The sequence below is a fragment of the Lingula anatina genome, chromosome 1 (genome assembly GCF_051362555.1).
Source record: "Lingula anatina isolate TDL-2025a chromosome 1, LinAna3.0, whole genome shotgun sequence".
NCBI lineage: Eukaryota > Metazoa > Brachiopoda > Lingulata > Lingulida > Lingulidae > Lingula > Lingula anatina.
In genome coordinates, this window is record NC_141767.1 from 35,108,825 (window position 1) to 35,136,332 (window position 27,508).

The 27,508-nt window shown below is 36.8% G+C and overlaps 3 protein-coding genes across 7 annotated transcripts; 1 reads left to right on the forward strand and 2 right to left on the reverse strand.

Annotated features, from left to right (window-relative positions):
* Nucleotides 1-485: 485 nt before the first annotated feature.
* On the reverse strand, nt 486-5,567 carry LOC106167223 (uncharacterized). The gene is made up of 12 exons (XM_086999424.1): nt 5,413-5,567; nt 5,065-5,120; nt 4,690-4,827; nt 4,076-4,253; nt 3,672-3,779; nt 3,202-3,429; nt 2,734-2,836; nt 2,230-2,471; nt 1,767-1,995; nt 1,408-1,512; nt 974-1,150; nt 486-724 (listed from the first exon to the last, which is right to left on the reverse strand). Exons 1-12 carry the CDS (start codon nt 5,542-5,544, stop codon nt 636-638), a joined length of 1,785 nt encoding a protein of 594 aa, XP_086855550.1. The 5' UTR covers nt 5,545-5,567; the 3' UTR covers nt 486-635.
* A 130-nt stretch (nt 5,568-5,697) lies between these two features.
* On the reverse strand, nt 5,698-14,821 carry LOC106165741 (uncharacterized). Of its 2 annotated transcripts, XM_086999426.1 has the most exons (7): nt 14,782-14,821; nt 10,467-10,602; nt 9,545-9,735; nt 8,977-9,125; nt 6,308-6,403; nt 5,987-6,146; nt 5,698-5,782 (listed from the first exon to the last, which is right to left on the reverse strand). In XM_086999426.1, exons 2-7 carry the CDS (start codon nt 10,503-10,505, stop codon nt 5,713-5,715), a joined length of 705 nt encoding a protein of 234 aa, XP_086855552.1. In that variant the 5' UTR covers nt 10,506-10,602; nt 14,782-14,821; the 3' UTR covers nt 5,698-5,712. The 2 variants fall into 2 exon arrangements, with proteins under 2 accessions (XP_086855552.1, XP_086855553.1); XM_086999427.1 differs by lacking the exon at nt 14,782-14,821 and having other exon boundaries at nt 10,437-10,539.
* On the forward strand, nt 11,423-27,333 carry LOC106165740 (uncharacterized). Of its 4 annotated transcripts, none has more exons than XR_015331749.1 (17): nt 11,423-11,970; nt 12,629-12,790; nt 13,044-13,268; nt 13,604-13,810; nt 14,235-14,450; nt 14,820-15,032; nt 16,002-16,148; nt 17,082-17,381; nt 17,508-17,590; nt 17,840-18,071; nt 18,323-18,537; nt 18,727-18,808; nt 20,580-20,664; nt 20,967-21,010; nt 21,369-21,511; nt 24,215-24,439; nt 24,736-24,875. XR_015331749.1 is itself a non-coding variant. In XM_086999422.1 (15 exons), exons 1-15 carry the CDS (start codon nt 11,913-11,915, stop codon nt 21,503-21,505), a joined length of 2,412 nt encoding a protein of 803 aa, XP_086855548.1. In that variant the 5' UTR covers nt 11,425-11,912; the 3' UTR covers nt 21,506-22,783. The 4 variants fall into 4 exon arrangements, 2 of the variants coding, with proteins under 2 accessions (XP_086855548.1, XP_086855549.1); XR_015331748.1 differs by having other exon boundaries at nt 11,424-11,970; nt 14,814-15,032; XM_086999422.1 differs by lacking the exons at nt 24,215-24,439; nt 24,736-24,875 and having other exon boundaries at nt 11,425-11,970; nt 14,814-15,032; nt 21,369-22,783.
* The last annotated feature ends 175 nt before the right edge of the window (nt 27,334-27,508 follow it).

The following is a 27,508-nucleotide window of genomic DNA, read 5'->3' on the forward strand; positions in this document are numbered from 1 at the left end:
TGTCAGGAAGGGGTGATACGGATCACAAGTGCTTTATGCAGAAAGTTGGTTAAATTGCTAAGTATTTTTTTAATTTGGGGAGTTTTAAAAGAAAGCTTTACGAGTTTGAACGTGTTTGAATTAAAGAAATCGTGTTATGTATATATATATATATATATATTATAGCACAGGGAACTGTAAAGAGGGCACTCAAAAATAGCGTTTGTCGTCTGTTGAGACTAAATCTCTGCAACAGATACGAAGAGTGTGATTAGTTAAAGAGATAACAACTGTTTTTAATATGATGGAGGCTTCTTTCGAGGGTCTAACAACATGGTATATTAACCTCGAAATCAATGATTACTTACTGCCATAATATCAGTTTAGTTGACCATGAATGAAAGAGTCCCGTTATTTTACAGTGTCTTCTTATACATGTATTTCACATATCTTTGAACAGAAATTGCATATTGAACGACAGAAATGCAGGGATAAGGCAGACAAGATAGAGGAGCTTTGTTTATTATATTTAACCAGATACCCCGTATTTTATCTTATTTATTTATTTTAATTGTTTTATTCGAAATCATGATAATAAATGGATCATTTCAAATAGTGGTAATGGCAATGAAAGTTGCCAGGCGATTTTTCTTTCCCTATAGGCGGCAGCACGTGATGACAGCGATGACACCTTGGTTTGGTGAATCCCGCTTCCTGCCATTAACGGCAATGCAGTAAGGGTTAGCTGAAAGATTCAAAACCACGGTAAAATTAATTAAATGTACAGCTTCAAGGACGACTCAAATCAAATCAAAATCAAATAATCATTTTTCTTTTTCTCATTTTTCTCAATCAGGATATTTAAGGCAAATATAAACACAGCAGAAAAAGCGCTGATCCGACCAATGTCTTTCTACTCCCTCTCAGCGTAAAACATGGTTAAATTTATTTGTCTTAGACTTTGAAAGAATTTAATCAAAAAGTATGCATTTACATATATAGGCACCGGCGATTCCTCCGAACTCATTGTAGGCATTGCACCCTGTAGCAGCATAGCCGTTGTCACACGCTACAGCGGTTTTGTTTCCGACAAAACTATCACTTCGAACTGAAGATTTGGAGACACAGTGGAGTCCGCTGGCCTTGCAGCACGCGGCGTGGGAATACACCCCTGAAAAAATGTAATCGATAATTGAGGCGGTCATGGCATATTGACATGAAAACATCTTACATGTAGCCAATTTTCCTTGACTTACACGTACAGGTAGGCCTATCAACTGTCACGCCTTTGAGTTCACTTATATATACACATTTATTTGGTTCATGTTTTTTTACAGTGACTAGTTTTTCTTGGATTTTATTTGCCATAAAAACGCCACCCAAACACACACACACACACACCACGCTGCTCTGAGTAGGCCTACTTACCGTATTTTGGGTTTTTAAGGTCATCGTTCTCAGCTACACAAGAACGAGAGTCTACTTTGGATAAAACACCAGCAGAAGACGAAAAAGCAGAGCGACTTGCACACCCTGGAATAGCGATTTCCATACTTTTTTTATACTATAAATTTTGCTTCGTAATTTATTTAATGCCTGTTTTTTGATAGCGGTGTATTATGTGACATTACGTTTTTTACAACATTATCACTACAGATATCATTCAAAAGACACCATACATCGGCTATGCTGTTAAACTAACTGTGTTAGCATTCATTATCATACAAGTACTCCGTATTGTAAATAAGGAGTTTTTGCCTTTTACATGCTTTTTCAACAATGCTTACCAGTTGGTAAATATCCAGTCGGACAAACGGCAGCGGTCTGTTCACCATCACCATTTTTAGAAACACGTGAACTTGAATAAGTGCACTGTAGATCAGAAGGGCCCTTACAACACTGGGCAATGGCTTGAACAGGGGCTGTGGAACCGAATCCATTTATAGCTTGACATACTCGCTGTTTGATTCCTGTATCCCATGAAAACTTCTCCCCGTCTTTCGTTTCTTGGTCATTCTAGAATGAAAACGTCAAATTGTGGTTTATCAAAAGCATCCGTCGTACCAACATTATCCGCCTTTGATACTTTCATCTCGTTTTTCCATGAATTGGTTTTTGTAAATGTTATTTTCATATATACGTCAGATTATTCAAATTAACCCCAACAGGACTTAAAATAGATGGCATGTGCAAAAAAACCCTTTAACTATCCACTCCCCCTGAACCCGTTACATTTTAAATCATACTGACCACCGATTTGGAAGAGCAGCCTGTCATAATCTCGCCATCCTTACAGCTAGCAGTGACCCGCTTGTCGTCGCCAATTTCTGAGTTTTTCGACCATCTGGTCACACAAGTCAGTACGGCGGACGCCGTGGTTTTGGTTCCAATTTGAAGGTTAACGGTTGCCCCACTCTGCCCCAGTGTTATTTTCTTCTGGGCGACTGATGACCCGTTGTATTTTACTGTGATGGTGTATTCACCCTTAAAACCTACAAGTATTGTAAAACATGGTGTGAAGTTCCATTTTAGATTACTTTTGCAATATGGAATTTTTTTTCTCTCTCTTCCTGACTGGCTATAAAGTATCAATCACGTGTTTTAATGTGCATTAATTCAGACTTTCACACACCGGTACTTGCAGGTGATAAAGCAATACTGTTGTTCCTACTGAACAGTGGATAGCTCTAAATTATCAAAAGCATTTTTTATGATAAACATGCTAAATATTTTGAAATGTCATTTAAGCTTTACCTCTCAATCTCAGGGTGCTCGACCTCGAAATTGGTTGGAGAACCTGGTTGGTTTTCCATGTTTTTGTCATCAACTGCTTCACTCTTTCTCCTGCTGGATTCAGCTGGAAAACAAAAAAATGTTTTGTTTTGTTTATTTTTCCGATTCTTGTTAAATAATTTTGTTGTTCACTGACGTTTATCTATTCAAAATACACAGTTCTACATCTACATATCAGTTTGAAAGCTGTAGCAACGAGAAGTTATTAATGTATGCAGTTACACTTGGTGAATAGGAACCGCCTCTTTTCTTGTCTAAAAAACTGATGCTCTTGGGTCGGGTTTTACGAAAGAGCTGAAGCCGACAGTTAGTGTTGAAGTTCTTTCATTTCAAGGAACTACTACACATTTTAACCAATGTAATCAAAATAGATGAAAATAGCTAAGACCAACTGTTGTGTAAGATGTTTCGTGCACATTTACAACTAACCTTAAATTTGTCCCCTTGTCCATCTGCCAAATTAGCACCAGCTTTAGCATTTTTACCTCCATTGTCGTGCCATGACCACAAGATAATACCCTCAACCCCGGGGTAACTAAACAGATAGGTCATCACATCTTCATAGTAATCCGCCCTCTTGGCAACGTTGCTTGCCTCTATGTCTAATTCTGTTATCCATATGGGTAGCCCAGTAAGGGCAAGTTTATCAAGATTTTGCTAGAGAGTAGAAATGCAGCATAGTGTATCATTTTTGTTGTTATACTTTTTCAAATAAACAAGCACGGAATTTGGTATTCATTCACTTAAGTTACCTGAGTTGAAATGTGCCACAATGAATATTCAATTAATTCCAATTAAACTATAAAATTATACACGATAAACAAAGTAAAGGTTGCAGTCTACTGAAAATATGCTGTGTGTCATGAAACAATCTTTAAATTCACCATAATATATCTAACCTGTATTTTTAGAATATCTGGAGGACCAACTTTTAGATGTCCCTGCACTCCAATGCCGGACAGCGGGAGACCTTTGGCTTGATATTCCTTTATCATGTCCACATATGCCTGGATAAGTAATTAAATTGCCAACTTAATCGGCACAAACATTTGATATATAAGTCCTTTTTCGTTTGACTCCCTAAAAATACACTTTCACGTTTTTTAACATTTAAAAACGCATACAAGGCTTAGGCAGAATATCAACTGAAAACACTTTTTGTATAGTTCACTGTAGATTTCAACTGGAACAATTTGTCAGCATTTCTCTCTCTCTCCCTCTCTCTCTCTCTCACACACACACACACACACACACACACACACCAACAAATACACAAGCACACACAGTCAAACAATACACTTACGTTTGTTATTGAGCCGTCATTGATGACCCTGTACTCATTGTGGAACAGCTTCACGTTGGGGTCTAAGGCGTGGATTTGTTGAAACATCTTCTCTGTAATGTACCTGTCCCCAGTCTTCTGTTCAAACCAGTCGCCATGGCCAGCGATGATTTCATTGTTTACGTCCCAGTGGGATAAACTAATATGTGGCGAAGAAGGTATACTTTTATTTCGGAAAAAGAACCAACACCCCGTTTTAAAACGCTCTGTATAAATTGTAATCAAAAGATGATTTAATGCTGCACATGTATTTCCCCTTGCCGACTTGGCAAACTAAGGTGTGCACTTGAAGCAATGAGCTACCGAGGAGCGTTCTTAACTCCGAAAACTGCCACCCACGTTTGAGTAGTTTACTGATGGGAAAGTGCCTAATGTATTGTACTGCACGTTAAACCGTAAATCATCTGTTTTTGTATTGTTTTTTTTACAAATTATCCCACGTCCTTTCGACAAGCGCTTAATATATGTGTTAAAGACTACGACTTTCCTTTTTGTGTCCTCAATCACACCAAACACAATTACACATGAAAACCATGTATCTATCGCATTTTTCATTAAATCATCACACTACTTACTTCCCTTTAAATGTGTTGATAACACCCTTGATTCTCGTATCAAGCGCCGCCTTGATTTCTTCTTTTGATAACGTCTTTACCCACGTAGGAATAAATTGCTCCACTCCCCAGACAACGTTATGTCCTCTGATCTTTTTGCTGTTATAAAAAATAATAATGTGTACATTATTGAATGAAGTTAACTGGGCTTTAGGAATACACTTTAGTCTCAACATCGGATGCAAGCTAGAAAACTGTTAAATTGGTTTTTAAAGACTGGGTTTTATAAAATCTAAATTTTTTAAAGACGCAGTTAAACATCTGTCATTGTTAAAAGGAATGAAAGTCCTTTTTCATTCACAATACATATTGGAATTTCTTAAAATGCCCACTTACCCAAGGGACAACAGTTCTTCGATGGCAAGTTTTGGTCTCTCAGAGTTAATTGGATACTAGAATCAACGTATATAATTGCGTGAGAAATTCAAATACAATTTCAATCAATGAAATATTCGAGGATCTATCTTATAAGTACTTGGTCTTCATTCTTAGATTTTTATTTTTTATTTTATTTTATTATTATTATTATTTATGTATTTTTATTTATTTATTTATTTTTTTTTTTTTTTGAGAATTAAGGATGTACGAATTATGTCCCTCGCTAGTATTTAAACAAGTGCATCAACAGCACAACACGTGAATATACTTTCTCTCTCTCTCTCTCTCTCTCTCTCTCTCTCTTACTTGGTTCCTCTGCATCATCCTCCATTTTAATGCATTAGCTATTGTAGCCCATTCAAAGGTCTCTTCGACAAACTTGTGAAATTTCCTTTCGCTTGCAGCAACAATGGCGTCCGCACGGACAGTGCCCCCCATGGCGAACTCACGTCTGGTTTGCGTTACCTGAAAGGCACTCATATTGTTAGTTTTTTGGTTCTCTGTGATTATACTACTATGTGTAATTTGAACAGTGTATGTCCTAAACGCAGCATTTATGCAACTGGTGTAAGAAATCTAAACTGCAATGTTTTATTTTAATCATAATTAATATCTGAACAACGAACTTACATCCACTTCTATGTCATTCAGGCCATACTCATCCCCCACAGATAAACTACACAAAGAAAAAAAATAGATTTATAAATTGTGCAGTGGGTCTTTCAGTGAAATACATAAAAAAGATATTCTTATAAAAGATTCACGTTTTCAAAGTTAACATTTTATTATTTATAAAGTTGATAGTTACGCTTGTCGATGGTCTTCTGGTAATTAACACTCCGTATGAAAATGAAAGCAAAAAATCAAACTTCATTTGTACTCGATAGATAAATCTGCCTTCCGGATTTGTTCAATTCTTTGAAGTGCATTGATTTTCCAGTTGCCAGTCAGTTCTGGGATCCGCTGCAGAGATGCGCTGTCAAGGAGAAAAGACACTGACGGATCCGGATCCGAAAATGTAATTTCAGCCAGTTTAAAATCTGAAAATATGACACCATTTCATATCAAGACATTTTATTTAGTTTTCCATAATAATATTATAAACTGCCATCCTGCTTCGACTTTCCCTCTTTTCATTTTCGCTAAAACAGGTAGTACTAGTAAACAAGTCTTAGTGGTACGGGTCCTTTTGTAAACATACCTTTTTCAGGTGCTCTAAAAGACCCTCCAACTTCTTTCCAGTCATCTGTGGACCTCATATAAGAACCTACGGCCACTTTCTTCCATTCTTGCGTGCCTAAATGAAATAAAGCACCGCTCCTCTAAATTAAACGTCCTTAAATATTTTGTCTCAAACAGACATATAATTGCGAATTCTTATTCTTAAGTGTTGGAAACTGACATAGCGACGTTTTTTATTTCACTCTAAAACAGATAATTACAAATCACATTAATTATCATTTTTATCCTCTATAGTCTGGATGACTGGTGCTATATTTTAGCCAAATTGCTCAAAATGTGGAAAAAGCATGAAACTTGGCACAAATGTTCTTTGGTCTATGCTGATCATTTTCAAGGCAGTGCCCAAAATTTCAAAGCGTTGCTTAGCAACCGTTGCTATGGAAGTGAATTTCCTTAGTAACATGCTAATTGTCCATTTTAAATGGTTTAGAAATGCTAATGATTATGTTTCAGGGCATCAGAACTATCACTAGACTATTTTAAGGCAATTAAAACCCAAATTAACCTTAGCCACGATTGCTAGGCAGCATATTACCTTAGCAACAAGCATTTAAAGTTGCGTTAGTCTATTAAGTAAGGCAGATCTATAATACTAGCTAAGAACTACACTTTTGAGCAAGATGTTCATACTTTTAATCCAGTAAGTTGAAACAATTGTGCCAGTGCAGATACTTAAGGCAGCATGTTCAAAGTTAGTAACCAGCAATTTCCATGCTTTTATCACCTTACAACTCTTTATAAAACTTTGCAATAGTTAAGACGTTAAATTCTCCCTTGTATGTGCAATATACAGTGCATTTTGCCCTTGCACATTGTCAGCCTCTACATCTGCACCTACATGCACACTGGAGCAACTCTGGGCAGGTCAATAGCTTCTGGGAAATGTGAATAGAAATTGACAAAATTCAATGTGAAAAAACTTTTTAGAAAATATGGAACAAAATGACAAATATCTTGGAAATCTGGTCTCTGAGAAACCTTTCAATGATAGGAAAGTCAACAGTGGTTAAACCTTTAGTATTTCTCATCTTACGTAGTGCATGTGTAAACTCTCCTACCAACCCCCCCCCTCCCTCAATACTTAAAAATATGCATATCATATTTAACTCGGAATAGAAAAAGATACAAAATAAAATGAGCAAGCTTAAGGATGGCGTCTGAATACAAAAATGGACGGTAAAAGGTAACGCAAATAAAAATTTTACCAAGGCCCTAAACTTTACATGGCTTAAAAGACTTCTTTATGAAGAAAATAAGAGTAAGTGGAGAGCGTTTTTTTTCGGCGAAATGTCAGGAATCGATAGTTACAAAAGGTGGATTAAAAATACTAAAAGCAACTTCTTATCCCTTTTGGCAAAGATTTTTGGTTCTTTGAGTGAAATTCAGGAAAATTTCAATTTAACCCCAGATGAAATCTTATCACAACCATTATGTCAAAACTCAAAAATTGAAAGAAATTAAAAAACTATTTTTCCATTAAAGAAGGTGTAAAAATGTTTTGTTTTTGTTTTTTTACATCAATGATATTATAAATGACATTTGAAATCCCCTCTGTCTAGAGGAACTCAACAAAAAATCAACCTTAACACTAACTTTCTGGGCTAATTCAGCATCCTAAAGAGCTTACCATATTAATGGCTATCTCTTTCCATGGAAGGAAATTACTCATAGCATTCCAAGAAATAATGGACTCAATTAAACAAGTTACCAGACCATCCAGATATTTTTTCGCAAAAATCCTCCAAAGCCATATAATATCACGAGATAAAGGTGTAGGTGAACGGCAGACATATTTAAAAAAAACTTGAGTACTGATAATTGGAAACTAACATTTAAGAAACGGATCACAAGAAAATGAAATTGCTCCAATTCAGAATAAATCATAGAATATTCAATACTTATGCTTATTTTATGAATTTGAGAATTTTGCAATACTGCTAGGGAAAATATTCTGTACGTTTTTCGGGATTGTCCACATGTAAAAAATATTTGGATGTGTATCATTTGCCCCGCTAAAGATAATTTAGGTGTGGTCATTGATAGATCTCCGGAGATATTTGTATTTGGGTTTGTGCAAGCATACACTATTTATGAACCTATCTTAATAATTAAGAAACATGTTAGTATATGTAGAATGGGAACAGAAAGATGGGAAGGAACTGGAGGGTATGTACAATGGTACAGAGATATCTGTATATATTATTAAATATATATTATAAAATATATAATGTTAAATACTTGTTGCTAGGGTAATATGCTGCCTTGCAACTGTTGCAATGGTTTACTTGGGTTTTTAATGTCTTAAAATAGTGTAGTGATAGTTCTGATGGTTTGAAACATTATTAAAAGCCTTTTTAAATCATTTAAACTGAACAAGAAAGGTCCAATTAGCTTGTTACTAAGGTAAATCACTTCCTAAGCAATGGTTGCTAAGCAACGCTTTGAAATTTTGGGCACTGTCCTTGAAAATGATCAGCATAGTCCAAAGAACATTTGTGCCAAGTTTCATGCTTCTTCCACCTTTTGAGTAATTTTTGCACCAGTCATCTAGACTACTAATCCCTTTTTCGTGTTCACAACAACACGTCTATCATGTCATATCATGTCACTACCACCCACGCCACCTACCGTCCGAATACCTCACGTGGAGAGTGGCTGATATCCTGGTGTGGACCTCGCCCGGCTTGTCGTTCAACAACTTCACATAGGATGTTATCTCATAAAAAGCCCCCTTGGTAAGACTGATGGACTGAGTTGGCCCGGAGTAGTCGTGCCGCCTATGATGCATGTCACACAGCACTATTTTGTCTTCAACTATGGTTTATGTCTTTTTATTTTTATTTATTAAAAAATGCATAAGTATATCTTTTCATTCGGTTTATTCCTTTGTTAATCTGATTACAATATTATTTAATTTGTTAACTTGTTATCAGAGGGGACTGTTAAAAAAAGTATAAATGTTAAATATCCCGTAAATTTAGATAAGACTTCTATTCCTGACAAGGGTAATTTTAATTACAAGGATGCTGATCATATAGCATTGCCTCCGATGAAGAAGCTTAGATGGGCTGTTCCATTTTAGGGGATTGAATACATCTAAGATAGGTCTTTGCTGAGCATTGTTACTGAAGTCACATAACTTAATTTTACCAAGACAAATCAAATAAAAGTTTCTTACGCCATTCCGTAGGCCTACCTTTTAGTAACTTTTCCACTGAACTTTCCAGTGTGTTTGATGGGAGATTGTTCCAATACACACTGTCGACATCGCCAATTATTGGCGAAATTATCACTTTCGATCCCGTTATTCTTGAACACCTCTTGTCCACAGAGCGATCCAGCCAGCACAGCTACAGTCCATATAAACAGGAGGCGTGGATCCATGTTCTTATACAATTAAATAAATAAAAAATCCCATCATCTGTGTTCTTAGCTCAAATTTATAATGTTACTGAGTAGGTTCTTCTAACAACAGTTATTAATATGACTTTGAGAAGAAAGGAAATAGTTATTTAAAAAGGATACTATTCATTTTTCATATTAGATAATAATGCGTATTACAGTAACATTACACACACTCGTTACTTAAAGAAACGGAAAAGAGCTCAAGTGACAGATAACTAAAACCGTTTTCACTTAATTACAAATTTCCAACGCCTCACTTATTCCGATTTATTTTTCAAGACTTGTCAATTTACTTACCCATAAAGATATGCTTCCTGGAATGAAGCCAGCTAATTTTTCAAAATTTTGAATCAATATTTTAAACACAGTGTATTATTACCAAAATATTTTAAATCTATAAATCAAATTTTATTTTTAAATTTAATGTGTGATTGGCGAAAAATCCTCTAGAAAGATGAGTTTCCAGCGTCCTCTGAAACTTTAAACTTCTTGCAATATATACAGATTGTTCACGAAATTCACGCATGCCTTATTGCTGTCAAACATGTTCTGGACTTTGAAGTACATGTTTCCAGTATAAGGGGTGTTCAAACATTTTCGCGAAAACCACACAAAAATAAATCCCATCATACATTCCAAAATAACCTGCAGCATGATTTGTTATCAAATTAACAAAAGCTCACCTTTCTCCAATGCGTCCAACCCTACCTTACCTGTTTGGTCTTAACATCAACCACCGTTAACCGCAGCATTTAATGTTGTCATTTTATCTCAGAGTCATTATCTAGACCGTCTGTTACATCAGTCATCGGCTAGGGAACGCACACGTCTGTCACGTTTTCTGTGTTTCTATATAAAAATAGCAAACAATTTGGTTACCAATGGCGCGATGTATTTTGGGATATTGCATGTAAAAACCGCTAAGAGAACACATATTTACATTGAAGTACCCATGTGGTATCTGCATGATGCATTGCAATCTACTTTACTTGTCAACCAATGGAGGTCTAGACCAGTAATATCATAGGCCACATTCAAAATAGGGGACTAAATAGTCTGAGGGTCGAATGTGGCCGACCCACTTGAATACTTCCCCACGGGATATCTATTCAGTGTCTATTAGCGGATTAGACGACAAGCTTTGTAGTGGCTCGCCATATTTAATCCTAGGACTAGTTAGTCCTCTATTCTGAATGGGGTCAGATAGACCCTATCAGCTGCACGGCGAAGCGGACTTGTCGTCATATGCTGATGAATAAGAGCACAGCTGTTTCACTTCGCATATACTTACATGGAACATCTCAAAATGCCATCTAAATGCTTTGTTGTTCGTCCCACCAGACGAAAGTTTAAGAGTCCGAAAGTCCGCAGAAGAAACATTCTGCTGCGGTCATTCTTCAAACCAGGGGGGGGGCAGTTGAAATGAACCAATATTCTTCTACGCACTAATTTATTACTTCATCTTTCCTTTGAGTGTTCAAACAGATTACTACTTCCAATCTATGTCAACATCTGATAAATATAAAAAGCGTATTTCCATCTACTACTTTACTTCTTCACGAACGAATGGATAACCAGTGGCGGACTTAGGGGGGTCAGGGGGGTCCTGACCACCCCCTTTGATTTCTAAAAAAAAATCACACCAATGGTCCCCATTTTGTTAGACCAAAGCATTTTCTGGTGCTACATGATTGTCATCGAGTTTGTCAACTTGTGTGAAATATCCTTTACACTGAACGGCGTCCTTTCTGCGTCCTTTGTCCGAGCATAAAACTGGCTTCGCTGTGGTCGTAGAAATGAGGCACAGGCATCGCTTTGGTTGCAGAATAAATGCTCAATGATGGGCCAGTTGTCGATCGGCACGTTAAGTTTTTTTTTTTTGTTTTTTTTTTCAAACGGGGTCGTACTACAGGACGCAGAAAGGACGTTGTCCAGTGTAAAACAGTGTGTCCCATTTACATTTCACAAAGAATAGCTCTAACACACTGTCAAAATACGCTATTTTATTGATCTAACAGCGGGTTAGATTACTTGTTAGTTCAATCTTTTCAATTTTCTCAAAGAAAGAAGTGTCCCTTTGTCCATATAGTATCTCAGGTGTAACACAAAGGAACAAGCGAGCAAAAAATGTGTCAATACCAGGTAGAATAAAGGACAACATGGCTGCTCTACTGACGAACTTCTACTTCCTAGTTGTCTGGGTGATATTTTCAACAGGTAAAACGGACATTTTACATATAAAGATTACTTAGTTACAATGCATTTTAAGTGGTACTTTAATTAAGATCTTATCGTCAAGCATGTCACCTTTGTTTTTTTTTCTTTTTGTTGGGTAAAAAGTCCAAAAGTAACATCAGTTACACTTATTAGACCGACAATTTCTATCCCCTAACATAGTTTTGAATAAAACGAAGAACAACAACAGGACAGTCACCTCCAACTTTTTGAAATATGTGATCTTTTTTTATTTTATTTTAGTGGGGGGGGGGGTAATTAAGTACTTCTAGAGTATTGCAAAAAAAATCCAGAACTTCCCCCTAAGTATATTTCTCACCCTACGGTACTGAATGATAAATGTTTTTATTGTATTGTATCTACAAACATGTATGTTGGGGCTATTTGGTAGATGAGGGTTTCTTTGGGTGCTTGTATGTCTAGTCATTTTATTTCCATTGCATATGTGGCTGTGCTGTTTGAAAGGTGATGGCTATTCATATTTACTTACTTGGCCGGGGAGTGCTGCTGTGTTCTTATTATTTGCAATGTACTACTGGTAGTAATTGCATGTATCTGTGCTATGTGGATGGTAGGATACTTTGAATGGCGGTGTGACACTGTAATTACGTATTTCTGAATACATTCTTTCTATCACCAGTGTACCTGTGTATGTGCTGTACGGAAGGTGATGGTCACTTTGGCTGGCAGTGTGACACTGTGACTGGGTGTTTCTGTAAACAAGGCCAGAGATGTCAACAGACTCTAGGAACATGTCCTGAACACTGTGTGGACAACCCCTGGGGAATAGGATGTCATGATGGTGAGTCACAGCTCTTTGGACATTATTGCAGCTATTCAACGGCGACACCATTCAAACATTTGTGAGAGTTGTTATTTTGGCTTTTTAACAACGCTGTTAGATGTCTTTAGATTTGGATTTTGTTTCTCTTTTTCCATTGATCCAATATCTTTTTATATTCTAATTATTTTAATAATGTTGGGTTAGATATTTTCAACACATATGTTTTTATTGTCTTTTTAGTATTATACATCCTATTCCGCATTTATTTCAGAGCATGGTAACCTAGCTTATGGCAAGCCAGCCAGTCAGTCAAACACCAACTTTTCTTATACAGATGATGAGTGGTTCTCGGCCACTCTAGCAGTGGATGGAAACAACAGCACGGCTGACTCTAATTGTACAAGAACGCACCATCAACCAAATACTTACTGGACCGTGGATCTTGAAGGTCTCAGTGTTATCCGTGAAGTGACAGTGATAAAACCTGCTGCAATTTGTAAGTCTTTTCTACGTTTAAGTTCTTTTTATAAGTAAGATTCTCTGAAACTGTTCCAAATGTATATGTGCAAAACATTTATGAAGTTGAAGAATAGCCTTTTCATTCGCACAATGGGATTGATTCTTTTTAATAATTGCTAATGCCAGTTTAAATTGTGGATCAATGGTTTATACTTTTAAAAAGTTATTCAAGTTAACTTCAAATACCAGTTTCATTTATCATATTTCAGATGTGTTTTTAACTAAGCAACACTGCTCGTCTATACTTTCTGCTTGTTCATTTTCTTTGTTGTATACATTTATAGGGATATTCCTAAGGAATTTTATTTGTAGGTCCGCAGAACAATGAGAAACTGTGCATCAAAAATGATACTTCGAACCATGTTAATTGCATCTCTTCTACAAATGCACAGTGTTTTGGAGGAGTGTTAAGATACAACATAAGCCCACCAATCCTGGCACGCCACGTCACGATCTTGAAAACTGGGCAACAAACTCTGCGACTCTGTGAGGTCATCGTTAGAGGATACACGTACCCCTGTAAGTTAACTCACTTTTTAACTCGCTTTTTAAAAAAGTAGGTCCGAAAGTAGTCCCACTGGTACGTAGGCCTACCTCAGTGAATCCTATACAGCATCGCTCATTTTAATTTGACACGCTTAGCGTTGCATAAAATTTGTCTACAATGTTGCGGTATGTTTATCCAGTAGGCCTAATATAATATAATATAATATAATATAATATAATATAATATAATATAATATAATTTCAAATTATAATCATACTATAAAGTGAAACATTTTCCCGACAATGTGAAAGCCACAGAACAAAGAATAACGTACACGTATATAATGTGAACTCATTTCTTGTTAAATTGCGATTTGTGTGATGACCTTTATCACTCACACGAATACATGCATGAAAGCGATAGGATGATTTCATTCCATTATTGTGCCTAATTCAGATAACGTGGCATTTGGCAAAAGGGCAGAACAAATTAACGTTATAAATGAAGGAGATCCAGGACGAGCTATAGACGGAAAAACGACAGCGTATTATCTTTTAGAATCCTGCACTCACACAAATGACACCCTAGACCCCTGGTGGCAAGTAGACCTAGGTCAGCAATATGTGGTGTATAGTGTGACTCTTCTTAACAGAGACGAAAATGTTCACGGAGGTGAGTAGGCTTACTGGAATTTTCCCTTTTTTCTAAGACTAGATATGTTCGCTTTGAACTGTAGCATAGGCCAGTGTTTTTACCAGATTGATTTATGTGACAGATCTCTATCAACGTTGTAACAGACATCTCTCAACTTTCTCAACAAGTTGTAGAGTGAAGCTATGACAGGCGTTTAGCCTTCTTTATTAATTCACTCACATTAAACAGTAATCATTGGGTAGTGTAGTACGTGAGAGTGGTCAAAAGCATAGAGATCTACAGTTATACACTTACCTCTACCAAGGAGTTACTGTTGAAACTCCTTGCCTCTACTACACTCTACACTTACCTGTTGTGACATGATATAATGCTGTGTTTAAGTTTCAGTTGGCCGACATTTACGCGATATAGAAATATGGATAGGTGACAGCACGAGTTCAGAAAACAACCTGTGTGCAGCGCGTGGCCCCCCAGTACCTGATGGAGCTAGTGTAGAATTTAAGTGTCAAGGACTGCTTGTTGGTGAAACTGTGACTGTCAGTCTGTCTAAAGGCCCTTTGGTTCTTTGTGAGGTGACAATTAAAGGCTACAGATATAAAGGTAAAGCAATAAATATGATCTAATGTTACTTGTCTATTTCAGGGGCGGATCCAGAAATATTTCCTGACAGTCTTCCATATTATATTTGGTTATCCATTTTCCATTTTTGACCGTCTTCCGACAGAAAAAATTAGATACCCTTCAATGTAAACTTGAAAATCTGACCGTCTTCCGGAACACCCAGAAGACGGCCTAAATCCGCCCCTGTATTTTATTAACTTAATGCTCCGTGTACAGGTGGCATTCGTCCCATTTATTTACCCCAATACTCCGACAAACCTTTTACAGGTGAAAACCTGTAGGCCTACTCATCATTTGGGACCCCGGACCTGCATTCCTAGGACTACCATTCCTGTCACACCTGACTCTGTTTTCGTCATCTAAACATTAATAGGCTACCAAACCAGCAATTGCAACTTAAATCCCGTTTACGCCGGGCTTGCGACCGCTCGGAGAATGGTTTGGCCCACTCTCGCCCATCGGTCGCAAAAAGTCGTCATGGGGCTTAAAGGTGGTTTCCTTTGAGTCACAATGAGCAAAAGTCTTTTTATATTTTCGGACCGCTTGCTTTACTCCTATGCAGCCAGTTTCCATTGCAAGAAGGTGCCATGATAACTTAACAAGGCTTCGCGTCCACAATGGGTGAAATCAGTTTTTTTTTCGATGCTGCGTAGAACCACCATGATATCGTATCGATTGACTAATAAAATCAAAATACCGATAAGACACCAATTTTGTCTTTTAACTAATAAATGAGAAAAAAACCACATGTAAATACTTAAAATTGTTCACATCTCGTTAAGAGGTTAAGGTGTGAAAGCATCTGTCGTCTGTCTTGTTTAGCAGTTTGTTTCTTGTTGAACTGAAACGGAACGCCACAGTAATAATGCTTACCAACAATGTAAAAAATGCGTAAAATTCTCTGTGGGTTTCCAGCGAGTGTTCAGTGGTTAGTTCAATGTTTTTCAGAGTGTGCTAATAAAAAATATGGTCCTGAATGTCGAAGCAGATGTAACTGTAAGGATGAGAATGAACAATGCCATTCTGCGACGGGGTCTTGTGTTTCTGGTTGTGCAGTGGGATGGTACGGCCGACACCAAGGGGATTGTGAAATAGGTAGTGTAATAGTTACAGAGTGAATTATCTATTTGACTTAATACCTTATGATGTGCTATGTTGTTGATGGTCCGTATACTATTTTAATCTTTATATATACAGACACTGTAAGTGTTTGTATATATTCTGATTGGTCTGTCTGTCCGCGTCGTCGCTGTCGCCGTCGCTGCCGCTGTCCGACACATGACATTCGCCCCATTACTGCCAAACCGTATTTCTGTTTTCCTTTAAATTTACTGAGTGGCTTTTTTTTTTTTTTTTTTTTTTTTTTTTTTTTTTTTTTTTTTTTTTTTTTTTTTTAGTAAAGAGGCAGGTTGCTTTCGAAAACTGGCGTGATCGGTTTACATTAACGTTAATTATTCTGTTTTCTTGCACAACTTTGGTGACGTTCGTCCCATAACTACAAAGCCGTATTTTTTGTTTTACTTTAAAATTTACTGAGTGGCTTTGTTTGGTAAAGAGGCAGGTTGCTTTCGAAGATCGGTTTAAATATACGGTAATTAATCTTCTTTTTCATACATTAGCATTTTCAGCGGCTTTTATATCCTTGGAACTGAATCACTTGCTAGTTTTTCAGTGTCCATGTTATCTGTAGTACATAATGTGAGAGGGTAAGAGTGATTATGCTGTTGTAAAGCATTATGTAACAATGCATCAAAATTGTCCAAAACATTATTTGGTGCACTTTTTCTGCGTAATCATTATGTCTAAACATTTGACAGCTTTGCTGCCTTGTTTTCTGTATGGTGTCTGTATACTTGCCAGCTTTGCTGTCTAGTTATTGATTGCTCTATATAACAAACTCGCTGTTTTGAAATCTTAATATATTGTGGCTCTTAGGACAATGTTGCAAGGCTTTTTCCAAAGGCTTTGAAACTAACTGTACTTGATTCATGTCAAATCTAATGATGAATTTTTTGCCATTTACAACAGCAAGCCCATACATCGCTACAGCCCCAACAATAGTTACGAGGACAAAACATTCAGTCACCATCAGGTGGGAAAAGTGGTCACCCGAGAAAAACCAAGGAATTGGCACCATCCAAAGCTATGGAATTTCGTTTAGGCGAGAAGGAGAACCGATCAAGGAAGTGACAGTGTCGCCAGATAACGATATAGCTACAGTGCAGAGTCTAGCTGATTACACGGAATACAATGTCTATGTCACCGTCAGAAATGGCACAGGACATAATGGCATGCCCAGTCCAATAATTACTGTGAGAACATGCGGGGGTAATCAAATTTTCTTTTACATTAACATTGAATTTTAATGAAAGAGCAACATATCTTTTTACCAAGCAAAAAAAAGGGAAATTGTTAAAAAAACTTGCAATACCTATATTCCTTTTGGTTTTTCAGAACCTGTGGCACCACCTGAACCGACCATTTCTTCTTATCTTGAATCAACGAACAGATCCGCCTACATAGAGCTACGAACAGCGGTGTGTTTGTTTGTTTGGTGTGGTTAAATATGTATTATTTCAATCCCAGTCATTCACTTATTTTGTCAAAAGTCATTTAAATGAACAGGACATCTTTTGGTATGGCCCTTTTATCGTGTGCTTATTATTATTTAGTCTCTCCGAGTTTTATCTGGCACAAAGAGTAACGGAGTATTGTCATGTATCCTCCATTCACTAACTTGTTTATTATCTGTACCATTAGTATAAAAAGTCCATTCTGTATATTAGGAAATGACCCAAGCGATCCATAGATGCGACGGGTTTGCGAAATTGAATATACGCTATGAAGGAGAACTCAATGATTCGGGAGCCATCGTAGTCCCACAAGTGAATGACACACAACTGATTAACATTACCAATCTAGCAACATTTAGTCGATACACCATTTATCTAACAGTAGTGAACAACTTACTGTTGGAAGGGCCACCAATGACGATGCTTCATACTACTGCTGAAGGACGTAAGATTCTCACGGAAAGTTTTATTGGCACCTTACTAAGACAGCAATGAGCTTTTTAATTCTCATAAATACAATGTCCAGTCTTTAATTCCGAGTAGTAATCGTATAATTGTCCCATATAGGTTTGTATAGAATCCCATCAGTGTAAACTGTAAGTAAAATCTCTTAATTTAATATTCGCAATTTTCCGAAATCATTATTATTATTATTATTATTATTATTATTGTCAGTGCCTAAAATGTCTGTTTCAGTCCCCAACAAAATGAGACCACCATTTGTTACTAATGTAGACGAGAATTCAATAGAGTTAGAGTGGAGAGAGCCATCTCCCCCTGGTGGCAAAATCACCGAATACGAGATATCATACTGTCCCTATGGCCACCTCTGTGAGCAGGCATCAAGAAGGCCCAGCATCAAAAGGACAACTATTCAAAATCTATTGACAAAGACATCGTATACCATTAAAGTAAGTTAGTTTTAATATTTTGCACATGTAGAGTGTGTTGTGAAGGGATCTTTCAAATTGTAAAACGTCATTACCGATGTATGTTGTTATAATCATAACTGAGCTTCCTTTACAATATCAAAGTCACAAACGGATTTTTATTTCAAACGTGTCTTTTATGAGTAAAGTAGCTTTCTCATCGCTTCATAGATTCGTGCGCAGACTGCGGTTGGTTACGGAGAGTACAGTGACGTCATTGCTCAGCATACCGGTACAACACGCGATGATACAGGTATCTTTCTCCTATCTTTCATTTATCCTTCTATTCGAGTCTCATTCCTCTATTTTCTCACATGTAATTTCATCTCTATCTTCCAAGTACGTTTGCCACCTTGGTACATTCGGCAAATGTATATATATAAGTTGCACCAAACTGATAAAATCTAGAAACAAAATTAGCTTTAGTTTGACAGCTTTTTTTACCTTTCTTTATGTTTAATTTTTATTATTATTATTATTATTATTATTATTATTATTATTATTTTTGCAAATAATCACTCGTGAGATTAGAGTTTTTGCTTTTGTGTAAATGTTCTTGATATCCGTGTGCCGTCTCCAAACCCGCTTTTTCCCGCAGAACAACAAGCGACCTTTGGGTCCACTAAGACTGGGTTCTCATAACTAGATCGATCTAACAGCATCGATCCAACTCCAACGGGTTTCTCGGTAAATTGCTTTCAGCTTAAGCATCTTAGATGTCTGGCACGCCTACTGAAGCTGCTAATCGATAATTAATTACCCCCTTGCAGCTTCAGTAGGCGTGACAGACATCTAATCCGCTTAAGTTAATTACAATTTAGCGAGAATCTCCTCGGAGATGGATCGATCCACAGTTAGTACGATAGGGTCTGAGAATGGTCCCTAAGCAACTTGTCTGCCTCGCCTGTGCGTAAGCTATATGCAAACTACGGCGTCCAACACGATCACAGACAATACAGACGACATCCGAACGTTGTTTGGGCGATCGTCTAGCCTCCTTTTTGCTTTCTCTGTACCGTCATTGGCGTCCAATGTCGATCGGTTGCGACCAACTAACCATGCTTCTGTCTCCTTTGAGACTGATGAGCTATGTTTGGGTGACCTTTGGCGACTGCTGTGTTTGGATATGTCTTTGCTCTATTATAATTTTGTAGGTCCCCTGTCCCAGTCCGCCAATTAAAAACATACTAGCTAAACAAATGATTAGGAATCGACTTCTTTTCCAAGCTACGGCAATACTAGGTCTGCCTGCCCTGATTATAGCCAGATGGTCATTGCTGCCCTTATATGAAGAATGGACAGTCCTTAAAGAAACCATAGGCTAAACCTGGAGGGGCCACCACTGGCTGACACAATACAGAAAATTTTAACCCGTTTACAACAGAATAACTCTGCAAAAACTGCGACTATAACTGCATCTTGAACTACGACTGAATATTCGTTCTCTAATTAATTCTCTAACAGGTCGGTTCGAGAATTGAAAAAAATACTATTAGGAGATAACGTTTTAAGGCTGGTGTGAATTTACCAGTTGCTGTTACTCTCAGATTTCTAGCCTCCGTTAAAAAATACCATAGCACGGCCAAGTTTGACAGTGAAAAATGCTTCTAAGAGGTGCCGACCACTGACCGACCATTGGGCACCCATTCAGTAACCACAGAAATATTTGTGCCCACTTTCTGCCTTCCTTGCGTCACGTCTCAGCGACCAACCTCCTCCTTGACATTTATGCGTTTGCAAAAATTTGCGTCGACCATGGCGTGCACGCTGACGCGTAAACATAATATGTTTTATGGGTTACTTCGTGTTACTTAAACATCTGTTGTATGTTCTTGTTTGGTTCTTCTTTTGTTTTAAGCGGTAAAAAAAAAACAGATGGGGGAATGTAAATGTGGACTTATTATGTGCTTATGTACATTTCATTATAAGTATTGTACATAAACTGTCATTGTAAACCCTTACTTGCATGAATGATGAAAACTTCTAACATGACTGTATCTTTACTCGATGTGTTTTTTTTATAGATTCGACTGCAATAGTTGCAGGGATTTTGGTGGCCGGAGCAATGGTGGCGGCGGCCATTGTCATCGCTGTCGTTCTCTGTCTCAGGTTGCACATTCAAATGATTTGAATATTAGAGAATCTTGTGGTCGTATTCAAAAAGACAATATTGATGAAAGAAATAATTGGATTGAAACCAGTGTCATCTTTCGTATACAAGACAAGCATTTATATGGATGTATACTTATTGTAGATCACTGTAATCTGATCATTTAATCACAAGTGAATTTTTAATTGTATATTATTTTCAGGCGTCGAAACCAATGTAATTGAAAGTTTGAAATGCATGTATTGCATGTGTTTTTGTAATCACATGCATTTCAAACTTTCTTGGTGTTCTCTGTTTGCAAGTATAGACGACAGGCTCCTTCGTCTGAAATACAGGCAAACGTTGGTAGGTGAAGGCGAGGTGTTTAATGTGGAAATATTCAGTTTTGTTCCTTTAACTATCTTTTTTTATATCGGTGTATGAAATAATTTGTAAAGATTTCTTTCTCGATGTATACTTCTACCGTGTATTCTATAGATAAGTGTAACATGAACAGAAATTCGAACTTGTTGTTTTGTCCGTTTGAGTTTGCAAGTGCAGTGGTACATGCAGTAAGTAGTACACAACTTGTAGGCCTATTGGATGTCTTGTACTATGTATCAGTACGACCACGCTTGGGTACGGCTTACGCGTGGTATTCCTACTTAAACCTTACCTTGGTGCATAGGAAATCAATTCAAGTATTTTTAATGCTTTGTTCAAGCCTCAGCAAGCACAACCTCCTCCCCGGATACGAACGAGGCGTACTGCAACATTGACGTGGCATCTGTGAACCGTGATGAGCCAGACTACTGTGAGCTTAACCAGGATGGAGAGGGTGTCAAGTATGTGCGCGTGTAGTCACGTGTAAGTTTCGAAAAGATTGAATTTTCCATGATTGGAAAGCTGTTTGTTGTGGGAATGATATAAGGCACAGGGGAATGACATAGGCCTACTGTACGAGCGTCATGAAATTATGTGCAATATGTAAGCAGAAATATGCTAAACGGATGATACTGTATGTTGATGCATCTCAATAAATAAATTACGCATGACTGGCATCACCAGTGAATTTACAGAGAAAAAACGAAAAAGGAACGAAAAATGACGCGTTAACAAAGTGATGTGCATTAAGAAGAAACAGGCATGTACCAGTGTGTGCGTTGGTTTCTCATCACCGTGATGAAAACATCTTTTGGCAGAATAAATGCTTATACTTCCATATGCATGTAAACTTGGAAACGTGCATTGGATTTATTTATATTGCTTTAAGTTTCTTTTCAGGTGTGTAAAGTTGTTAAGTGTAGAGTTTTTGTACATATTTATGCTGAATAGAAAGCATGTGTATGTAACTGAATCTGCATTTAGTGATCAATAAACATTTAATTATCCAAAATGTATATTTCTATTGCCCTCACGTTAAAATAAGGAACTCCTGCCTTTGTGTAAATGTTCTTGCGATCCTTGTGCCTTCTCCAAACCCGGCCTTTCCTTGCAGAACTACAAGCGATCTCCGTCCACTAAACCTGGGTTCCTATACTTAGATCGATCTAACAGGTTTTAAGATGCTTGCTATATTTCAATGTTAATTTAAGATAAATGTGTCTATATACAGTATCCAAATACACGTGGTTCACAAAAACGCTAAAAACTGTGCGAAATGAATAACGTGCATTGACACCGTTCTCGTTTTATAACGGCACATTTATTCTTTCAAGATTTATCATTTTAGCTACCCATAAAGATGTACTTTCTGGCATGAAGCCAGTCATTTTTCAAAAATTTTATTCAACATTTTAAGCACAGTATATTGCAAACAAAATGTTGGGAACTTTCCATATTATCATGTCATATTTCTTCAAATCTAAAGCCTCATTTACCTTTAAATCTTCTAGAGAATGGAGTTTCCAGTGACCTCTGAAACTCAATGTGCCAATTTTCCAAAATTTTATTGCATGAAAATACAAATAGTTCATGAATTTTAAGAAAATACAGATAGGTCTGGAATTTTAAGACCATGCGACATATATCTGGTATATTCGGGATAAGTCACGGTAATCAATTTCTCGGAATGCGACCAAAAATGAAATGTCATATATCCCAAGGTACCGTAGAACAAGTTCGGTGTTTCAATTAATAAAAACTTAATTTCCCAATATCTCCAACCCTTACCCGCTTGGTCTTTGCGTCGGAGGGCTATTTCCGAAATGGTGTTTCAAGACCTCAAAATTATCAGATGTTTTTTGTTTTCACCATTTCACTTTTAGATATTTACATTTACCGTTTATAAGATAAATGTCAATGTCATCCATGCACGTCAATTGTGCTTTTATCAAACTTTACACAGAGCTCTCATTTAGACAGAAATTTTTTACAGAATGATAATGAGAAATGTTATGAAATTCGTATATAAAATTTCATGGGTAAAAACTGACATCCACATTACTGTAACGTTTCAGCAGAAATAACAAAACAATGATAACCTAAAAAACCATTAGTCGTACATTAAAAAGAACGCTCTTCTTAATTTTGACGTGGTAATCGAAGCCGCGATTTCAATGAAGACCAAGATGACGCGCGAGAAAACGTGACGTCATAATGAACGTGGTTTGTCTTGATATGCATAATCACCACGTTACCAAGGTAATTTAGAATTTCCGAATGCGTGACAATGGGTGAGTAAATTTTTTTGCTCTCTTTCACCAATATATTTTCAGTGTAAGATACTGACATATATGAAGAAATATGGTGAAATTTATTACTCCTTATCTTCCATCTATGTTTTAAATACAATTTGTTTCACTAAACCTTAATTTTCGTAGTAATTTTCGTATTGAATATAAACGAGGAAGGCCAATAATATATCTCAATATCGCAGGCCTACCATAAAATGGTTTCTTACTTATTCACTGGGCAAATCTCTTAAATTCCAGGGTACACCACATTGCTAAAGACGTTTTACAAAATGCAATATATACTCGTTGCTGTGGATAATTCAGTCACAAAATATAGAACTTAACGGGTCGGGTATGACAAATGCTGTCCACTGGGACTTTTCGGGTGAAAAAGTATCAAACGGGGACTGGCAACAAAGATAGAAAATTATTCGAACTGGTGTGCACATACGAATATCTAAATACCATGTTATATAGTTTTGATTTCGTATCCTCTCGATATATCAGAGGAAAATACTCCAATCCATTATTCATTACTTTCCCTAATGCATAACTAATTCAGTGTAGGCCTATACTGTATACTAAATTATTTCGGAGAATTTGGAGAGAAAAAAATTCTCTTGTCGTTGAATACAGTCTTTCTTTTATAAACCAAGACAAGGTAGGCTCAAAAAGAAATCGACACATTCGGGCATTAACATCACATGTCAAAAACTGGCGGATTCGGGGTAGCAATAATGGGGTAGGGGGTGCATATTATCATAAATATAATATTAGATAAACAGTCAAATTAATTCTGGGGAGTTGAAATCCAATGTTAAACTGCCACAATTTACCATTTGTGTCCTAATGTTACGATTTGAAAAAAAATCACGTTTTTGCGTTCTTATTTTAGGTCTATTTAAAATTCGGAAGAAAAGAGCGATCGAGGTTGCGAATGAACTAGAACGTTCAAAGATTAATCACCACCTAATGGTATTGAAATGCCAAATGGACGAAGTGTTAAATAAAGTGAACACGAACAAAAGCGCTCTCCAGAACACCAAGGAGGCTATCAGTTTTGCAGATACACATACTGAAGAAACCACTTCAAAAATAGCAGATTTAGAGAAACGTATCGGTAGGTAATTAAAAAAAGGTTTTTATTTCGCTCATTAATTATCTTATTTAATGGATTAATAACAAACCGGTAATGGAACTGAAATGAGGGGAACATTTTTTGAGGAAAGTGTTGTAAGATTATGGAAAACATCAATGTAAGCTATACTAAGTATAGATAGCGATTTATATAATCCAAACGGTGATTTTCTATGGCCAGGATGAACCGATTTTGTGGCTGTTCTTTTTATGAAAGCTTTTAATTTGCCGTTCTGTTTTTCTGCTGTGCAAATTGATTTTTTTATCTTCTTGTCTCAGATTTCTTGGGCAGCGAACGACAGGTTAACACTGAAAGGATGGCCACTCTTGAAAGGAGAATGACCCAATTAGAGAGGGAATTTCAACTCGAGAAAGAGGATAAAAGGCTGCTGAAGTGGGAGAAAGAAGCAATGGTGAATCGTGTTACTGGACTGATGTTGACCATATCTCGTCAGCATGATGAAATTGACAGGCTCAATGGACTTCTGGGGGCAAAGGTATAAGAGGACGCTCTGTTCTTTAATACATGTATAAGCCTATATAATATAATCTTTACTGTAGATTTCCATTTGATATACGCCAATTATTTCTTATGCGTACTGCGTCCTTTTTTAATGATAATATTAGAAAAACACAAGCAGTATTTTGGTCTACTCCCCAAATCTTCTTTTCTTTACGATTAGAATTATTTTATATTGCTTGCATAGTTTTGCATGGTGTGATTTGAATTTTAATTCATTATTTAGCCACCTGATGATGTGATGACGGGACTGAGCAAGCCATATGAAGAAGTAGGGGCTATCGTGATCAAGATAACTGGAGGTTCGTAGTAATAAAGAAGGAGATGAGTTTGTGACGTGGGATTCTGTTTTGTGTTTTATTTTTATTTAAAAATAAAATAATAAATCCAGTTGTTTATGTGCTGAATTGTTGATCTGTCACTGTCATGCATTGGTCTTTTTTAAAGTCTTGATTAATATATATTCTTATAATCGATTATTCTATGCTGATGTTTACCTTTAGAAACAGTGCATTATTTTGTGTATCATACTTTATTTTTTTTCAACTATATATCCTACATGTATTTTCCTTAGTCAGTAACTTATAAAAATGATGTAACATTTTAGATGAGGATACTCCTGCAGGAGGGGACAAGAACGATACCAAAGCTGTCCAAGTCGAGGAAAAGGTAAAAGATTCCTTTACAATAAATGGTTCCATTTTTTTGTTTGATTTAGGTCCATTCATCAGCCATTCATTTTTGTGCATTTAAAATGTTATGATATTTCGGCAACTTGCACACGTGTACCGTATATCTGTAGTCGCCAACTATCTCCATCAATTAAAATGGATTGTTTTTTTACCGGATAAATCTGTTTCCTAATGAATTTTAAAAAATGTTTGGTTCTTATTCTAGTTCCAGACTGAGAATTCCCATCTGAAACGTCTGGAACTGGAGATAGACCAGATAAAGAAAAAACTTAGTCAAATGGAAGGTCAGTAGGCCTACAAATATCAAGTTTCTTTTGTTTAAAAACCATCAGCTTTCCAACTGTAATGTCCCATCTAGCATTGCGTATTTCTCGGATCAGTTTCGTTCGTTTTTTTCTTTCGAAATAATAGCACTCAAAAATAATAATAATAACTAACTAAATAAAACATCGTTGAATAATTGATCGTAGTTTTTCATCTTTGTTTTTGTAATTTACTTTGTTACCAGTTCAGTCATTTTCATTTCATTGTTATAGAAGAAGGGTATGGAGATAAAGATCATATTGTTCCACCAAAGACAGACAATCTGGAGTTCTTGCTGAAGAAAGAGGTTTGTAAATAGATATTTATCATTTCGCATAAAAATAATATATATCGTCTATTTTTATTGTTGGTCAAAGGCAGTATTGTCGGCTTTATTATTGACATTGCTTCAAACTCAACCAAACAGCACCATGTAAATAAAAAAAAAAACATTGGGCTATGGCTAAATTATGGACAGAATTAAATACGCATAATGCGCGGTCTATTATGTGTAGACCATCAATGGATCATACAATCAAATATCATACATTAAGCTAGTGTATTTTTTTTCAGACACAGGTTGCAATCAAGACATCTCCAAAAGATGGTGACGAAGGAGATGAGGCCATGCTCAAGAGACTGGAGGACATTGCCCTCTCCTTGGACGAGAAGCCCAACGCCATCCTTGACGACACCAGCATTCAGGCTGAGGCAGGCGTGGCAGAAGACAGCACCGTTGTCCCTGAGGCAGTCATTCTGGAGGAAGAAAAGGAGGAGGAGGTTTGTAAATGAATAATGCAACCCGTTTACAAATGAAATGTATTATTATTAAGTGTTCTTGATATTAAATTTTATATTGAACTATTACAGTGGATTAATTCCAGTGTCGTATTTAAATATGTTCTTAATTATGGAGTAATTGGACTTAAAAATCCAACATGTCAGAAGCGTAAATAAATTTCGAAGCATGGTCTCTAAGTAGGCCAGCAGTAAATTGTACAATCAGAATGTACACATCATTGAATTGTGGTCGGTTACAGCCTTCTGTCAAAGCATGCCTAACTGAAGAGATGCCAAACACCGTTCTCGTGGACACCGCCGGGGAAGACGCATCTCCAAAACTTGGCCACTTGAAGCCAAAAGCCGACGTGGTGTTGGTAGCACAGCCCCAGGCCGCAAAGGACAAGGAACGCTGCAAGAAAAGCAGGAAGGGGCGCAATAAGAAGAAGGGCATCTTCCGTTACCACTGCTTTTAAGTTGACATCACAAGTGGTGGAAGAGGCCTGGGACATTGACTTCATCACAGCTTCAATCTCTAATATTTTTCAATCATTTCTAAACCAAACCAAACGCAAATTTAAATTTTTTGTCAGGGTGGGAGGGGGTTGAAAGGGGTTAAGTTTATTGTTACCTGTGTTAACCTACTCACGTATATCTACAATATAAATAGCACTTGATGATGGAACAAAATACTCATGCATATGCCTGTACTATATTTATGATTCACATTGCACAATAATCCCATGGCTGAAAATTA

Coding starts and splice junctions, on each gene's coding strand:
- LOC106167223 (XM_086999424.1), bottom strand. CDS start 5,544: ATGGGGGGCACTGTCCGTGCGGACGCCATTGTTGCTGCAAGCGAAAGG. Junction 2,837..3,201: donor GACAAGGGGACAAATTTAAG/GTTAGTTGTAAA, acceptor TTTGTTTTCCAG/CTGAATCCAGCAGGAGAAAG. Junction 1,996..2,229: donor GCTGCTCTTCCAAATCGGTG/GTCAGTATGATT, acceptor TTTTCATTCTAG/AATGACCAAGAAACGAAAGA.
- LOC106165741 (XM_086999426.1), bottom strand. CDS start 10,505: ATGCTGCGGTTAACGGTGGTTGATGTTAAGACCAAACAG. Junction 9,126..9,544: donor AGTGGAAAAGTTACTAAAAG/GTAGGCCTACGG, acceptor CATGCATCATAG/GCGGCACGACTACTCCGGGC. Junction 6,404..8,976: donor CCACGTGAGGTATTCGGACG/GTAGGTGGCGTG, acceptor TATTTCATTTAG/GCACGCAAGAATGGAAGAAA.
- LOC106165740 (XM_086999422.1), top strand. CDS start 11,913: ATGGCTGCTCTACTGACGAACTTCTACTTCCTAGTTGTCTGGGTGATA. Junction 13,269..13,603: donor GATAAAACCTGCTGCAATTT/GTAAGTCTTTTC, acceptor TTTTATTTGTAG/GTCCGCAGAACAATGAGAAA. Junction 14,451..14,813: donor AGACGAAAATGTTCACGGAG/GTGAGTAGGCTT, acceptor GCTGTGTTTAAG/TTTCAGTTGGCCGACATTTA.